Source organism: Aspergillus aculeatinus (assembly GCF_003184765.1).
Source record: "Aspergillus aculeatinus CBS 121060 unplaced genomic scaffold BO66scaffold_23, whole genome shotgun sequence".
NCBI lineage: Eukaryota > Fungi > Ascomycota > Eurotiomycetes > Eurotiales > Aspergillaceae > Aspergillus > Aspergillus aculeatinus.
The window spans coordinates 219,432-235,864 of NW_020291492.1; the positions used below are offsets into that span (position 1 = coordinate 219,432).

The 16,433-nt window shown below is 50.0% G+C and overlaps 5 protein-coding genes across 5 annotated transcripts; 2 read left to right on the forward strand and 3 right to left on the reverse strand.

Moving 5' to 3' along the window:
* The first annotated feature begins 34 nt into the window (after positions 1–34).
* On the forward strand, positions 35–1,532 carry BO66DRAFT_349530 (uncharacterized protein). Its single transcript, XM_025644684.1, has 3 exons — positions 35–163; positions 222–803; positions 868–1,532. Exons 1-3 carry the CDS (start codon positions 126–128, stop codon positions 1,451–1,453), a joined length of 1,206 nt encoding a protein of 401 aa, XP_025504145.1. The 5' UTR covers positions 35–125; the 3' UTR covers positions 1,454–1,532.
* Positions 1,533–2,280: 748 nt separating this feature from the next.
* Positions 2,281–6,565, forward strand: BO66DRAFT_411333 (mutanase; the record flags this gene model as incomplete). The annotated part of the gene is made up of 10 exons (XM_025649283.1): positions 2,281–2,394; positions 2,458–2,890; positions 2,943–3,541; positions 3,581–3,652; positions 3,722–3,877; positions 3,954–4,336; positions 4,477–4,890; positions 4,949–5,200; positions 5,255–6,146; positions 6,212–6,565. 10 exons carry the CDS (start codon positions 2,281–2,283, stop codon positions 6,563–6,565), a joined length of 3,669 nt encoding a protein of 1,222 aa, XP_025504146.1.
* A 3,377-nt stretch (positions 6,566–9,942) lies between these two features.
* BO66DRAFT_420394 (putative rhamnogalacturonase) lies at positions 9,943–11,975 on the reverse strand (the record flags this gene model as incomplete). Its single annotated transcript, XM_025649868.1, has 7 exons — positions 11,398–11,975; positions 11,255–11,333; positions 10,991–11,198; positions 10,792–10,926; positions 10,514–10,727; positions 10,131–10,436; positions 9,943–10,031 (listed from the first exon to the last, which is right to left on the reverse strand). Exons 1-7 carry the CDS (start codon positions 11,828–11,830, stop codon positions 9,943–9,945), a joined length of 1,464 nt encoding a protein of 487 aa, XP_025504147.1. The 5' UTR covers positions 11,831–11,975.
* A 256-nt stretch (positions 11,976–12,231) lies between these two features.
* Positions 12,232–13,613, reverse strand: BO66DRAFT_451175 (TauD/TfdA dioxygenase family protein; the record flags this gene model as incomplete). Its single annotated transcript, XM_025651854.1, has 4 exons — positions 12,232–12,344; positions 12,432–12,663; positions 12,744–12,865; positions 12,956–13,613. 4 exons carry the CDS (start codon positions 13,611–13,613, stop codon positions 12,232–12,234), a joined length of 1,125 nt encoding a protein of 374 aa, XP_025504148.1.
* A 940-nt stretch (positions 13,614–14,553) lies between these two features.
* Positions 14,554–16,284, reverse strand: BO66DRAFT_401371 (putative MFS transporter; the record flags this gene model as incomplete). The annotated part of the gene is made up of 1 exon (XM_025648758.1): positions 14,554–16,284. One exon carries the CDS (start codon positions 16,282–16,284, stop codon positions 14,554–14,556), a length of 1,731 nt encoding a protein of 576 aa, XP_025504149.1.
* Positions 16,285–16,433: the final 149 nt, after the last annotated feature.

Genomic DNA, 16,433 nt, shown 5'->3' on the forward strand with positions numbered 1-16,433 from the left:
CTACTTAAGTCACAGACAATTCCATGCAGCTCAACTTGGAAGAGTTGAACCCCTTACTTTTTAGCCCAAACTCTTCCTGACTTCTTGCCGCCTTCGATTCCGAAAACAACCGAGGTTGATTCCAAATGGATATGTACATAAGATGGAAGGAAAACAATAGGCTGTACGTCTATTACGACTATTGTGAAGACACCGCCGGTGCTAAGAAGCGTTTTATACAGGCCCGACACCCCACCCTTAGTCCTCGAGTTAGATGGCAGCCCGACACTCTGGACAGAGGGCAAAATACCAACCTACTCATTCACGATCACTTTGCGCAGGGTCTTAGACGATCAACAGTTCTGGTTTCGCTGGGAATCTTCCATAGATCCCCGTAAGGAAGAATATATTCTAATATCTCACGATCCAGACAGCGGCAACATCGAGAAGGTTGGAATTGAAGATCACTCGAGATATTTACCATTGTTACCAACAATTCATCAGTTCCCTGATGAACCGGCATCATTCTATGTTGAAGAGGCTAAGAATACCTGGGACCGCAGTACAATAAATATGCGAACGAGCTTACCTGAGATCTGGGCTAGGCTTGTAGAACCGGGGCGCACCTATACCCTTCTCTGGACGGGCAAAGAGATTACATACTGGGATTGGGGTACGCCGCAGCAGAAGAAGGAAACCAAAACAAAGTGGCCTCCAATTTTAGTTCCGGGTGGTGCACATCTTACCTTCACTGTGCGAGAAGGGAGGAAACCGCAAATTCCCTCCCCTCCGACACCACCACCAATCAGTCCAAGTGATAGGGTGTAAGCTCTCCAACTCCAATAGAAAGGTATTCAGAAAGATATTCAACGGCTAATATCAAGACAGGCCTGGTGCACCAGTCCTAAGTCTGGAGTTGAGCTGCAGCTCTACAATGTCTGTTTATGGGGATTTGAACATATCCACGCGGGTCATATACCATAGTCCATCATCCGACAATGAGAGCTCTCAACCGATCACTTTCCACACCTGGGCGTTTAACCCGTTCGATGCCTTTCGCGTCTATCGCCGTCTCTGTCCCAATCAGTCTGACCTGAAGACCGAGAACGAATGGGAGAGATTCGAGAACGATCGGTCACCACATGTGTTTTGGGATAACCCTGACAGAGAGCTCAACGTGGCGGAAAGTGAAGAAGGTCGGTTTGTGACGCTCTATCCCGGGGAATCCTGGTCCAATTCTTGGTCTTTCGATCTGCCCGACGACCTTCGGCCTGGCGAGCAGCTCCGATACCAATTCAAAGGAAATACTCTGGACTGGTGGGATTGGGGTACGGCCGAGGATCACGCGCAAAGCATTGTCACGCTACCTGGCTCGGGGATCGAGCCAATTTCGCACCCGAAGGACAATAACAACCGACCTAAAGCGGTCATACCAGCTTCTAATGTTGTGGAGTGGACGATGAGTAGTGACTGAATGGTGTCTCGTTGTCCGGGGACTGTTCCTCACTGCTACGATCCCTAACTACTCCGTAGATTACTGCTATTACAATAACAGGACCCTTGAACCGGTTCACTATCTCGTGACGAGCTTTCGTTCTACTCGCCAAGCCCCATGATATCTTCTATGGGCTTTAGTAGGAGTACTAATAGTTGAATGGAGCACTTTGTAATTTCCGCAGGTGCGCAACTCGACTCCGCCGACGCTGAGCTTCGCGACTATTGGTGCGAGTAAGTAGCCCGCCAATGCACCGCTAGGTCCGCCATAATACCCAGGGAGGAGGCTATGTCTCCGGTAAGTAGGGCGAGAGTCGCCACTCCAGTAGGCCGCATGATCTAAACCTTAGCGCGGTAACTAGAACTTGACTAACGATCTGTTAGGCAGAACACTAGATTGCTCGTAAGATTGCTTAGTGTATTCTTGCTTTCCCTCAAAGCGTCTTCTTGGCATTCAGATCTAGAATTCGGCTCTAGTTTTGGATGGTCTATCCGTTATTTTAGAGTACTGAACATTGAATGAAATTAGGTGCTAAGATGCTGGAATAACAGCAGAGATGGAACAAGGTACTGAAATATAAATTGGAATTGCCTACCGAGACTGAATCCTGAATATTATTCCAGAGAGACAGAGCAGTGCCACTGACCTTCCTTTGCATCCCACGTACTCTCATGCTGGAAATCATGTCTTACTGGTAGCCGGGATCCTCCAAACCATCACTCATCTACAGTCTCGTTTCTACCATTCTTTCTTTTGTTTTCTTTCTTTTTCTCCCTCTCTCTTTTCCGCATTCTGGCCCGAGTGTGATGTTACACTTGTTTAGTTCATGTCTTGCTATGCGGCTGGCATTTCCTCTTGCTCTGGCCTTATGGCTCACCACCTCCCATGTACACGCTGCCGCAATCTTCGCTCATTTCATGGTCATTAAGAGACATACCGGTCCCGATTGTGACATAACTGACCGGACGAGCTCTTTCTATTAGGTCGGAAATGTTCCAACATGGACAGTAGACGATTGGCGGCACGACATCCAACTTGCGCAGGCGGCACATATCGATGCCTTCGCTTTGAATATCGCTAATGGATGGTTTGCCAACGAAGACACACTTGCTGTGGCCTTCGAAGCCGCGGCTACTGATGGCTTTAAGCTCTTCTTTTCTTTTGACTACGCAGGAAATGGCTCATGGGCGGAGGCTGATGTTATTTCCCTGATCAAAAAGTATAAGCTTCATGGAGGGTATTATACCACAGAGAAGAACGGAGCACCCCTCGTGTCCACTTTCGAGGGGCCCGACAGTGCCGCGGATTGGGCCAATATCAGGGATGAGACTGGCTGCTTTTTTGTCCCGGACTGGTCCTCAGTAGGTGCTATCCCGGCATCAGAGGAGGCTGATGGTGTTGTGGACGGACTATTCAGTATGTAGGGCTCCTGGCCTCTTTTGCAAACACACTGACAGGGTCCTGACAGGCTGGGCTTCGTGGCCCTGGGGCAACCTCAACATGATGACGTTCGTGGATGCATCTTATATAGAGACATTGAACAGCAGCTCAAAGCCCTATATGATGCCTGTCTCTCCCTGGTTCTATACTAACATGCCGGGGTACGACGAAAATTGGATGTGGAGAGGAGATGATACTTGGTATCAACGTTGGGTTCAAATCTGGTATCTACAGCCTGAATTTGTCGAAATCATCAGCTGGAATGATTTCGGGGAGTCACATTATATTGGGCCCTTGGATAATCGGTCGTATAGCCCTTTCACCACAGGTAGGGCTCCTTTCAATTACGTTGAGCATATGCCCCAGGACGGATGGCGTGAGCTATTGCCCTTTATGATTGATACCTACAAGAATGGTCGCGCGCTCGTGACTGAAGAGAAGATCGTGATGTGGCACCGCACGTCCTTGGTGGATGACTGTGATCGAGATGATACAACTGCGAACACAGCCTCGCAGTTACAGGCTGAGCTCTTGCCCAATGAGGTAGCCCAGGACCGCCTCTTCTTTACTGCCCTGCTGGCTAGCAATGCAGATGTTGTCGTGGAGTATAATAATCCTAGCAGTACTGTCACAGCGGGCTGGGACTTCCTGCCTCCCGGACCGTAGGGCTTTAGAGGCCCAGGTCTATACCGTGGAAGCGTGTCTTTGAAACATGCAGCAGAAGTGAACCTGAAGATTGTCCGCGACTCAGTTACCAAACTGACTCTGTCGTCGGGTCAGAGTATCTCCGCGGACAATTGTAACTAGGGCAGGATCAACTTTAATGCTTATGTGGCGGCGAGCGAAGCCATTGAAGTTGAACACGTCTATGCAAATTTTAATCTCACTGAGTTGAGTTGCATTGCTGGGTACAGTGCGGATGCGTTCACTGAGCTGTGCGAGTTTACTTGCGCTTGGGGATATGTGAGAAGGACCCCTCTTTTTATCTTCAGGCTTTCCTTTCCTTTCTTGCCATGAGCTGACTTGAATCACTTGCCAGTGTCCTGTAGGCGCTTGTGTGTGTACAAACCTAGGCGTCATCCAGACCGTACCTAACGCCACTGGCCAGGTTGGCTATCCGGCGAATGGCGACGCAAACTACGCCGGGCTCTGCACATTTGCCTGTAACTTGGGATTCTGTCCCTCCAAGTACTGTGCAGCTACTCTCCAAGCCTCATATATCCCCACGGTCTCTCCGTTTACCCCGAACGCTTGCGTGGCAGGAATGGGCGAGGGCAGCTTCGCAGGCTTGTGTAGCTACGCTTGTGCTTTTGGATTCTGCCCTGAGAATCATTGTACATGTACCAAAACTGGGGCGCTGGCTCCATCTCCCGTCGTGGTCAATACCACTGGTGTCTCCTTGATTGGAGATGACTCCGATCTGTGCGATTTCGCCTGCCTGCGTGGCTATTGCCCCGAAGGCGCCTGCGCCCGGGCCGCGGCCTTCTACCCGGATACCTCCTGCAGCGACGCCCAGAAGGCCATGATCCAGACTGAGACAACCACGCCATCACCATCGCCAGCTATGCTGCCGAGAATTTCCAGAATGGAGATTACTATGCCCACTTTTTTGCCGAGAAAGTCCGCACTGCTGACTTTGCCGCGCACGCGAAGGCAGTTTACCAACGCGTGGCGACCGTCCTCGATGGCACGGCTCCTTATGGCCTCAAGCTCACCTGCAATTTTGCACATTCAGAGTGTGATAGAAGTGTTGCTCATACCAAGGACTCGGCGAGAAGCTTGAACTTCTGTGCTGGGTTCTTTGCGAACTCGAATAATCCAGATAGTAACGGAAATGTCATCCTTGCCACCGATGACCGTCTCCAGCACTGCCCTACCTTGAATCTCCGGAAGGCCAACCGCAGCCGCGCTGCTACTATTATCCACGAACTCACCCATACGTCTTTCGTTATGAATGGAGTGAATGGGGGCGAAAAGTATGTATCTGCTATCCTTTCCACCTGCCCTACGCCTCGTTCCCTTACCATGTTTTAGGTCAAAAGACTACGCATATGGAATCCTTGGCTGCACTGAACTGGCCCAAGGCAGACTAGATCGTTCATGTACAGCTTGGTACCGGAGTAAGCCAAGTGTCATCCTCTGTCCTAACACCGACGCGAAGGAGAGTGTATGCGATGCAGATCGAAGTGCATGGAATGCCGAGTCATGGCAAAGCGTCGCGAGCGGCGTCTACTTCAGTGCGCAGTGCCAACGCGCAATTGAAATTAGCAACGACGTCCCAGTAGTGTCGGTTACGAGTGATGAAGACGGAGACATAACCGTGCCGATTTCGACCACCAGGAGAAGAGATACAAACTGCCCCACATACGATGACTACTTCATCTGGGACGAGGATGAACAGCCGGTGAGCGTCAAGGGATATGTACACTTTGGGGATTCCTTCGCGGCTGGCATGGGCACGGGATCGACCTCGTGGGTTGAGTGTCGTGTTGGCTCCAACAATTACGGGAAACTTCTCTACAACTATCTGAATGATTCCAGCATACCTTTTGCGAATTATGCGTGCTCGGGAGACACCACGACCGGACTAGCTAACCAAGTCAAAAAGTGGAAAGACACCTCCTCATTTAATCTCGCCACATTGACATTGGGAGGAAATGACGTGGGATTCAGTGATATTATCCGCAACTGCATAACCTGGGAGTTACCCTGGGGCTATACTGCGATGTTCCAAGCCCGGTGTGAGGAGGTAAAGGACAAGGCTAGGTCCATTCTAAGCGATACGAGCTCATCCGGAATGAGAAACAAGCTCAAGGAAGCTTACCTCAGTATTCTCAGCGCCTCCTTCAATGATGACTTCATGCTCTATGTCACAGGTTATGTCGGTTTCTTCAATTACGACACCACCATCTGTGACCTCTCCACGTTCAACTACTGGTGGCCGTCATATAAGGCTCTTCTCCCAATATCGGATGATGTGGCCTTCCTCAAAACTGCCGTGCGAAAAGAATTGGACGACCTAGTGGACCAGATGAATCAAGTGATCCCGCAAGCAATCAAAGATGCAAACTCGGCATATGGCTCTACTGGCGTGACATACGTCGATATGCAGCCCTCCTTCGACACGCATCGGTTTTGTGAAGAAGGTGTCTATGAACCCAGTCCTAATCGGGGAGAGACGTTTTTCTTCCTCAGTGGGTGGGATGATTATCCACACGAGCACGACGAGCTGGTTCGCACCCCTTCCTCTCCTTTCGCATGATGGACTGATCATAGCAGCTTATATGTATAATTTAGGTCACTGTTGAGGCCGAGACTGCCGCCGTTGAAGCGGCCGAGGTGGTTCAGATGATGTCTTTGGGCAGCATTCCCATCCCCGACGCTGTGACCTGCAACACCACCCTGGGAACCGACCCCGATCCTTATGCTGTGGTGATGTGTGACGCGTCCCTTTCTGTTTCCATGGATCCGAATGGCGAGGTAGCTCAGCGTCTCGCACAGGCCAATGCCGACATTTCCAGTAGGAACTACAGCAGCACCGCTATCAAATGGTGGTTACCGACTCGCCAAATCAAGACCTTCCATCCACGCTCCGACGGGATGTTTGCCTTCCGTGATGCCGTCTGGACCGCAATCGAAGCTAATACCTAAACTGGTTTTCCTTTTTTTCTTTTGTTTTTCTTGATCCAGAGTATTGTCTTGGGATTGTCTGAATTTGACGACTTGGTTATTCCTGGAGAGAGAGTCAGCTCTAGCGATGTTATCTTTTTCAACCACTCTCAGGCATAGAAGAAAGGTATTGCTGCTGCTAATTTAATTGAATATAAAACTCATTTTTAAATAGAAACATGATTCTATTCTAATGAGAGTAGCTAATAACTAATAAAGAGGTTAATAACAAAGCTCTCAAAACTTTTACATAAATCAGTTAGTATAGTAAGTCTATGATCTAAAAAAGTAGAAGATGTCAATTATTTATTGGCCCCACACCAGAAGATTGGTATCAGTACCTAGTTTATCAACAGGAATCAGGATTCTTTGGAGTAGACGGTCGATCAGATCAGCATCTTGATACTCTTTTAGCCGAGCGGTCTACGCTCCGATTAGGTTATAAGCTTTTATATCTATTCCTAAGCCATTGGAGGACGTAGATGTAGATTACAGAAAAGATAATATTACTACTACAAGATTAAGATAAATAGAGGTTTTAGCCGAAATACAGCCGGGGCTATTTTATCTAAAATAAAAAAAGAGTATACTGTTGGTAGAAGCAGTATTATAGACTGATAAATTAGTAGGCATGAATGTCATATCATCTTTAATATATAAAACCTATTACTACTTCAAATTATACTAGTTGGCTGATATAATATTATTTTTTTATATGAGATCTTACTGTTATTTTATAATAATTTTACTAATTTTGTTTTATTTTCTGAACAGTTTATTTTATAACATTAGACATCATATTCTTATTCTACTTATATCAATAACTTAACAATAGATTGTAATAAAAAATAGATTTAATTATTATTTACTTTTTAGTTTAATACAAGTTTAAGAGCTGTATTTATTACTAGATTCTGTTTTGATATAAGATAAAACTTTTTTATAATTTTAGGAAATTTATTTATTTTTTATATATTTACTTTTCTTATTCCTTGCGGGCGAAGTAGAAATTTAATATGATAAGTTAATATAGTTATTAATATTATTAACTAGTTTTTTAAAATATTTCTTATTATAGATAATAAATTTAAAAAACTAAGAAACTAATATCTTATTTTATAATTGTAGATAGTTTTTTATATCATTTTATAGAAATAATAATATATAATATTGTATTCAAAGCTATTTTGGCTGAACAGCTTGATTTTATTTATTTTTATATATAAGGACTGAAGTAGTAAAATAGTATGATAAACAAACAATCCTCGCAGAGCCTAAGATTTAAATAGATTATCTTAAAATATTAATATTAATTTATTTATCTTTAACACTATTATTATTCTTATAAACAGTGACAGCCGGTTTACTTAGCTATTATATAACTATAGTCTAAAATCTATTATATAGATTTTTTTATAATAATTATAAAAATTAAAAAAGCTAGTTTAAATTCTTATAATTATTTTTTATGGTATAAAATAGATTAATTTGATAATAATATTATTAAAATCTTTCTTCTGTAAACTATTTTTATAAAAAAATAAAATAGTAAAAATTATTTTTTTATTATTTTAGTTTTTTATAATAAAAGTATTCTATTATCTATTTAATATTTCTAAAATAATTAATTCTAATATATAGTCTGTGATCTACTAGACTATTTTTATAATAAAAATATTATATTATTTATTTAATATTTTTATAATAATGAATGCTAATATATAGTCTACAATTTCTTAGACTATTTTTTATGGTAGTATTTAAATAATCTTTCTTATAAAAGACTTAAACAGCTTTTTTATAATAATAATAGTTTTTTTAATACATATAAATAATTATTTTTCAATTTATTTTTTCGACTATCAAGAATACATTAGAATTAGAACTAATAAGACTATTTCTATAAAAATAAGATTCTTTTTTTTTTAAAAAAAACTTTCTTTTATTAAAATAAAGATTTATAATATAACAATATTCATATTCTATTATATTCCAAAAATAATATATATATTTTTTATTCTACTGTACTTCAAGTAGAAATCCTATATCTAAACTACAATGATTTATAAAACAGATACTAAAAATATAATTAAATATTAGAAAATATAAAGTATGAAGTCCCTATGAACCATTTATTGTTGAAGCCATCTGTATAGGATCACTCGAATGATGTTCTCCGAGGCGCTGATAAGATCGAGGATCCCAGTTGATTGATGTGTACGCGGAAGGTTTGGTGGATTCGGAGCCGAGGAGCACTCGGCCAGGTGATAAAGAAGGATATCGCAAGCCCTAACTCTGGGCTGACATCGGGTGGATCCTCCTCCTTGGGTCCAGATGAACAGAATAAAACAACAAAAGTTTGTGCTTGTAGGTATTGTTGTGCTTTCCTAACATACCACCAGGTATTACACCCTCAACGATATACCCAGCCACTGTACACTTGCCCTTGGATTAAGACTCTGGACCCTTTAGACAGTGGTGCTGACTGTTGTTGCTTGGAAAAGCGAGAGTGCGGTTCATTCGGTGCTTTTACCGATTCCAGGCGGCGTTCTGAGGGGCTCTGAACATCGCTCAGAAAAAGTGGGTCTGTGTTTTCATTGATTATAGGCCGAAGTCGCAGCGTGAAGCTAGATGAGGGACTACCTGAAGCTAGAGAACTGTAGTGAGACATATCATCCCACAATATCCGACAGGTATTTAGGCAGCGAGTCTCCTCTCTACGTTCGCCAGCCCGAGCTGGACACGTCTGCTAAGCGGATTCCAGGACACAAAAATCGTACATCCCTTTCGCATTTCATTCTATTCACTTCCAGCCAATTCTTCCACCCACACCGTGGCACTATCACTTTCCGAAACCATGGACTGCAGCACCCTCGTCGCCCGCCTCGCGGTCATCGGAATCCTGATCTCCTCCCTCTGCTGGCTGTATGCAGTCTCCCGAGGCGGCGAACCCGACGTGAAGCACCTTCTATGGTGTCACCTGAGCTTGGCTATTTACCCCGCGTTTGTCTACCGGTGGCCAGCAGCGCATCAACGGCCCGCGACTGCCTAGTGGCACGCTCAATGGCGACGGTGAGAGGACATGGATACCTTATGTTTTGCGGTTATGGAAGGACGGTGATGGAGAACGTGGATAAATGGTGCATTCGGTCATTCATGAGGCTATCTGAGGCACGGCCCGAGAGCCGACGCAGCGCAGCAGTGGACGGTTCAAGCAGGAGACCTTCCGCCAAAAGCAATCAATTCCAGCAGTTACAGACTGCAATCGCCCCCGGGACTCGTCAACTGAATCACGAGGTGGATGCTCTACATAAATCTATGCTCCGGAGTTCGAACACTGCCGACCTCAACCCCATCCCTCAAAAGCTCCCCCAGTAGTGCAGATCATAATCCACCCCGCCAGGCCTCCACAGCGGCTTGGGCGTGTACACCGGAATCGGCGACGCAGCTGTTCATGACCATTGAATTAGCCATCGCTCCAATGCTACCAAACCATCCCTGCAGCCGGGACGAAAGGACTTGGATGAGAGAAAAGGGGAACACTCACTCCCGTAGCCCGTGCTCGGCACCGCCCACGTCGGCGACGCGGGGGCCGTCCACCCCGTCGGCGACGCCGTGATGGTGTACGTGCTCGTGTACGTGGTGGGGGTCTCCCCCGGCGCGAGGGACTTGATCCCGTCGTTGGCGCCGTAGGAATCGTCGCCCGTCCCGAAGACGTTGTTGATTTTGTTGAGTACGGTGGTGCCGGTCTCGGTCCAGACGGTGAAATCCTCGATCGTCACGTTCGTGGCGTAGGTGAGGTCGTTGGCGATGAGGTAGAGCGGCGGGCGGACGGTGCCCTGCGCGACGGAGCCTGGTTGCGATGGGGTTAGTATCGGGGATATGTGTCTACAATTGGGGAAGGTTGTGCAGTGGGAGGTGGCGACGGACCGGAAAAGTTCTTGAAGACCAGGTTGCTCAACGCTACCGCGCCCGTGTCCGGCTCGAAGGTGTTCTGCCAGTACTGGTTGACGCTCAGCCCGTACAGACTGGCCTTGGACCGGAAGTTCTCGAAGGTGACGTTGGTGACGTACCCCGAGCCCCCGGGGTAGGTCTTGATGAAGGCGATGTTGTTGCCTTGGATGATGCTGATGTTTTTGGCGACCTTCCGTTGTTTGTCACTTCGGTCAGTGTGTGATCGACCCACCGAGGAAATGCGGATGACATACAATGTTGGAGATCTCGGCAGAGACGTTCAGGCTGCCAATGGAGATCCCCGAGCCGGCCTGGTTGCAAACCAGGTTCTCGACCAGGGCGTGGTGGGACGGGCTCTTGACGGAGACGCATTCGTCGCGGTTGGTGACCTGCCCATCATGAACATCATCAGCGGGACGAGGTATGGGAACGGGGCCGGATAGCACAACAAACCTCGTTGTCATGGATCCAGTAGTTGGTACCGATAGCATCGATGCCGTCGTAACTGCCCAGGTTCGCCCCGCGGATCGTCAAGTGGTAGACCTCGACGTTCACGCCAAAGTCCAGCACGAAGTGGAACTTAGGGCTGTCGACCAGGATCAAGTCGTGGACGGTGGCATTGATAGCCGAGACGACGCGCACGAGACGGGGGCGATCGGTGCTGCAGTTGGTTATTAGCACCCGGATCTGCACCAATGACTGAGACAGCGGACTCACTTGTTGAGGTTCCGATAGATGTATCCCTGGCCCTGGATTGCACCGAGTCCGTTGGACGAGTAGAACTCGAAATCGACCGCTGCGTCGTGGATCAGCACCTCACCAGGAAAAAAAGGATGGAACCCGACGGGAGGAAGGCATACCATTCACAATCACAAGCACATCTAGCAGGAACTTCTGGTCACCCTCACCGTTGATGGTGGAATTGAGCACGTCCACGCCGGCATAGCCCTGGAGGATCAACGCACGTTCAATGGTCCAGTTGCCCCCGTAGGCGGCGGTGATCAGCCCATCCAGCTGGAACGCCCAGTTGGTCGCGTTGCTGAGCACGACCCCGCGCTCGATCAGGTAGTTCCCCTCGGGGACGATCAGTCGACTGCCCGGGTTGGGGAGCACGCACTCGGTGAAGGTGGTCTCGAGCGCGGTGGCGATGTCGGTGCTGTTGTCGGCGACGGCGCCGTAGTCGAGGATGCTGCACTCGTGGGTCTTGAGGGAGAGGTTCGTGGTAGGACCCACGGGGCCGATCAGCTGGCCGGCTGCCAGGCCGGCGAGGACGAGGGAGGAGAGAAGAAGCATTGTGATGATGCTGGTGCCTGTCTGGGGGTAGGATTCCAGGGGCTCTGGACGCCTTTTTATACCTGAAGCGTGTCTTCAGGAACAGAGGCAGAGGAACATGGCGAGGGACTGCAGAAGATTGACGTGATCGTGGTTTAATTTAAACAATCCTGCAGCTATATTACCTATGGTAGAATGGTTGGACTAGAGGAAATGGTGCCTGCAGCTGAGTGGTCTGCAGGTTTAGGCGAATGAGCTTTACCTGGGCTATCATGACCAAGAAATTTCTCGTTGGATATTACCGTACATGGAATGATGCCAATGAGGGCAAAGCAATTGTATTCTTGTGTTCTACCGATCACACCACAGACTAGACCCTGTTTGCACAGCCCACCTATACACACTACTGCTGCTATTCACGATCACGCCTTGCCCTTCTCCTCCGCAAGCGCCTCCTTCCTGGTCTTGGACCTGGGATCGAAATACGGGGTCTCGGCCTGCGGCGCAACCCGCAGCCCATGCCGCAGATGGGGGACTATCAGTTGCAGAAGATTAGCATTCTCGTCCACTCACCCATCTAGAAGATTCTCCACGCGATAGCAGCAATAGCAGGATGACTCACAGTAGTCGAAAATCCCCGTATGAAACGTGGCGCGATTGTCCCAGATGGCCACCGCGTTCTTGGTCCACTTCCAGCGCACCTGGAACTCGTACCCCTCCGCCACGGTGCGATAGAGGTTATCCAGGATGCCATCGCCGATGCGCTTCTCCAGGCCGACGATCTCCTTGGTGAAGTTCTCGTTGACGTACAGCGTCTTCCAGCCGGTTACTGGATGCGTGCGGACGACGGGGTGCTGGCGTTGACCCACGAATCAGCCATTGGACAGTACGTTTGTTACCTAGAGCTCCGGAGAATAACGACTGAAACACTCACATTAGTCTCGATAGGATCCCTCCGGAGACAGCCACTCGTCCGCAGGGCCTTCTCCGCCTGCTCCAGCCCGCTGTGCTTGGCCTCGAGCGTCTCCAGGAAGGCGCGCAGCTTGGGCGACAGAGCTGTCACGCTCACCAGTTAGCATCCCCTCAGTCCTTTATCCCTGCACCTCACCATCCATTTCCCACTTTACGGACGAGAGGAAAACTCACATTCGTATAAAGCATACCCACTCGCCCAGATCGTATCGCCACCCGTCTCCTCCCCGCCCGGCCCCGCCCTGGGGAGGGTATCCATCTTCAACATCGTCAACCCGGGCGGCTGCAGCTCGTAACTGACATCGGAATGCCAGATCTGATGGCTCCGGCCGTTGACCGCCGTCTCATCCTTGTGGATCGGGTGCACCCACGGCAGGTCCGGGATGATGCCGGCCATCTGGTGGATATGCAGCGCCCCGAAATACGCCCCGAAGGCGATCTGCTCGTGCACGTCCATGCTCTGATCGCGGAAGAAGACGACGCCGCGCTCCGCGACCAGCCGCGCCAGGTCGTTCTTCTGCACGTCCGTCAGCTGCGTGAGCTGGAGGCCGGTGAGCTCGGTCCCGATCTCCGGGGTCAGGTGGATGATCTCCGTCGCGGCGGAGAGGAGGTCCTGCTTGTTCGGGGAGGAGGAGAGGCCGCGGTCGGTGAAGGGTTGGATGCTCAGATTGGGGAGCTTGAAGGGCGTGTAGTTGGGGTATTGCAGGCCGGCGGCGCGCACCGAGTCCAGCGGCGAGACCCCGCGCGGAGTGCGGTATTCCGGGTGTGGCAGGTTGGGGGGTCGCGAGGGGAGGACTAGGTCCTTTTGCTCGGAAGGTTGGATGGAGCCCATTTTGGTCGGTGGTTTTTGGGGGAAATGGGGATGAGAGAGAGGGGTAGATCGCCAAGTGCGAGGGGGAAAAAGTTCAGACAGCTACGGCTGGGCTGTTTGTTGCTGACGGCATCACTTAGGGCTTTATAGGTGGGAAAAGACGTGATCGAGGGGCAGTCGGTGGTCATCTTCCCGGGGTTCGGCATCGTGCAATTAATCTAAAGTACACGATAGTGCTTATTGAATGGGTCAGGCAATTCGCAGTAATAGCCGAGATGCTAAGCAGGGGTCCAGGAAATGGAGTCCTGTTGGTGGACTTATCTCCGTCACGTCATTCGGCCTCGGTGTGAGGCTATACTTGCAATCTACTGGTACTTTATCTACTAGCTGATACCAATAGCAGTATACTACCGTTCCCTTTCGGCCCAAACCGACTTGGCGCGTCCTGTAAATCATAAAGCAAACCAGAGCGTGACCGAGCATGAGAAGCATCGAAAGATCCCTTCTATCAGACCGTGGCGGAAGGGGAGAGTTCTTAATATGCCGGCGTAAATGATGGTGAGCTGTCATCGTGCTGCAAAAGCTAATCCTCTTCCAACCTAAATTGACCGGCAGGATTTTGAAGGACATCACTTGGAGTGGCCTTGGATTAGGAGGATTAAGATGAAAGATGAAGAGATGAGAGAGCATAAACACTGGAGGCCCAATCACTGACTTTCCCACCATACTATAAACATTAAATTGACCCGAGGCAGCAAATCTGGGTCCTAAGCTGGTGACATGGCTAGAACACGTTCAGAGCAATGTCAAGGACAGGCAATCATCTATCCTCGGCCTCAGTCCTCTGGCCTGTACATTTCCTACAATAATCCAACCCTCCTTCCACCACTGAAAATCCCCAAAAACGCACACCACACCACGCAAACAACCTCAGACCACTTCCGGATACCACACTCCTTCCCTAGCTATCGAAGAAAAAGTCCAATCGCTTATTCCCCTCGTCCTTCGTATTCTCCAGGTAATCCGCCTTCTGCTCGTCCGTCATCGCCGCCCACTTGTCCTGCTTCCACTGGTTGCGCTTGGCGTAGTACACCTTCGCCAACACGTACACGGCAATCGTCGCGACGTTGATGGCGATGAGCTGGCCGTCGCCGCGGTGGTAGTACGGCTTATCGTCGTCGCGATAGATGTTCGACGAGGCGATGCCGGACAGCTGGATGGTGATGTTGTACAGGGCGGCACTGACGGCGCGGGTGCGCACGGCGTTGCTGAGGCGCGAGCACCAGCCGACATGGGCGGCGTGGGGCGAGGGCCAGCCCAGCAGCACGAAGGTGACGGCGTAGAGGCCCCAGTGGGACAGCACGCTGGCGCTGCGGTACAGCACGATGAGCAGCGGCAGCGACCAGAGCTGGGTCAGGATGCCCACGTAGCAGATCTGGTGCCAGCGCTCGGAGAGCTCCGTCACCAGCAGGAGATTGATCGCCGAGAAGACGGTGACCGGGATGCCGAGCAGCGTGGTGTGGAAGGTCGAGAAGCCGATCGCCTTGAGCGACAGGCTGAGGTAGGACTTGGGCGGCGAGGTCGGGATCTCGAACAGGATCCCGATCACGTAGATCGGCCACAGGTCGTAGTCCTTCAGACTCTTCCACAGCATCCCCAGCGTCAGCGCCTCGCGGTTGTGCATGTCCCCCTTGGACGGGTCGTCGCGCAGCACCCGGTTCACGATGATCTTCTCCTCGCGCTCGGTGAAGTACCCGCGCGGGTTCCACCAGGTCTGGGTCTGTGTGGGGCCCGGCACGAGGAAGAGGAAGCTGAGGAAGCCGATCACGATACTGATTAGGGCCTCGATCAGGAACAGCCACCGCCAGCCCTCGCGGCCGTCGACGCCGCGCATGTGCAGGACGCCGTAGGCGATGAACGAGGCGATCACGCCGGAGATGGAGTCGACGAACCAGAAGAATGCCAGGCGGATCGGCATCTCCCGCTTCGTGTAGAAGTACGACAGGTAAAGGATGGCGTCCGGGATGAATCCGCCCATGAACAGGCCGATGAAGAAGCGGCAGGCGAAGAAGCCCGCCCGGTTGTGCATGAAGAACTGCCCGCCCGAGGCCAGACTCCAGAGGATGATCTGCACGGGGATCCAGCGGTCGGGCCCCAGTCGCTTGCCGATCATCTGGGACGGGATCTCCGCGATCAGGAAGCCGATGCGATACATGTTCTGGGCGTTGTTGTAGTCGTTGGTGTTGATGCCGAGGTCGGGGAGGAGGTTGTCCGCCGAGGCATTGCTCAGGTTCCCGCGATCCAGGTTCAGTCCAAAGAACATGACAAAGATCCAGAGGAGAATGGTCAGGTCGGTCTTGCGCCGGACGGCTCGCTCCTCGCGATAGGTCCATCGCTCCGACGGGTCGAATCGATGCAAGTTCTCGTAGTCCGCATGGGGCTGGTAGAAACGGGCCAGGTTCGGGTCGTCGAAGACGCTCCGCGTGGTCGCGACGGCATCCAGATCGATCGTCTTCTTCTTGCGGGCCGAGAAGAAGGCGAAGAGCGACCGGGATTGAGGCTCATCGTCGGGCTCGGCCAGCGACGATGACTTGTCCTTGGTGTCTCCGGCCGGGCTGTCGATGCTGGTGGCCTGGACATCTTCCAAAGGATGTTTGCCATCGAGTGCCGATGTCTGATAGGAGATCGACATTCTTGCTTAGCGATGCGGTGATGTCCAGCTAGCTCTCTGAACCAAGGAGACGCACCTGGATTTCGACTTATCGTGGCGACGGTGCGCTTCATATACTCCACTTTGGCATATGCAAGGGTGGCAGTATGCAACTGAAGGTGCAAACGAGC

Bases quoted from the DNA above. Each gene is read 5' to 3' on its own strand.
- BO66DRAFT_349530 (XM_025644684.1), top strand. From the start codon at position 126: ATGGATATGTACATAAGATGGAAGGAAAACAATAGGCT. The intron at 164-221 runs GTACGTCTATTA...CGTTTTATACAG, and splicing joins TGGAAGGAAAACAATAGGCT to GCCCGACACCCCACCCTTAG. The intron at 804-867 runs GTAAGCTCTCCA...ATATCAAGACAG, and splicing joins ATCAGTCCAAGTGATAGGGT to GCCTGGTGCACCAGTCCTAA.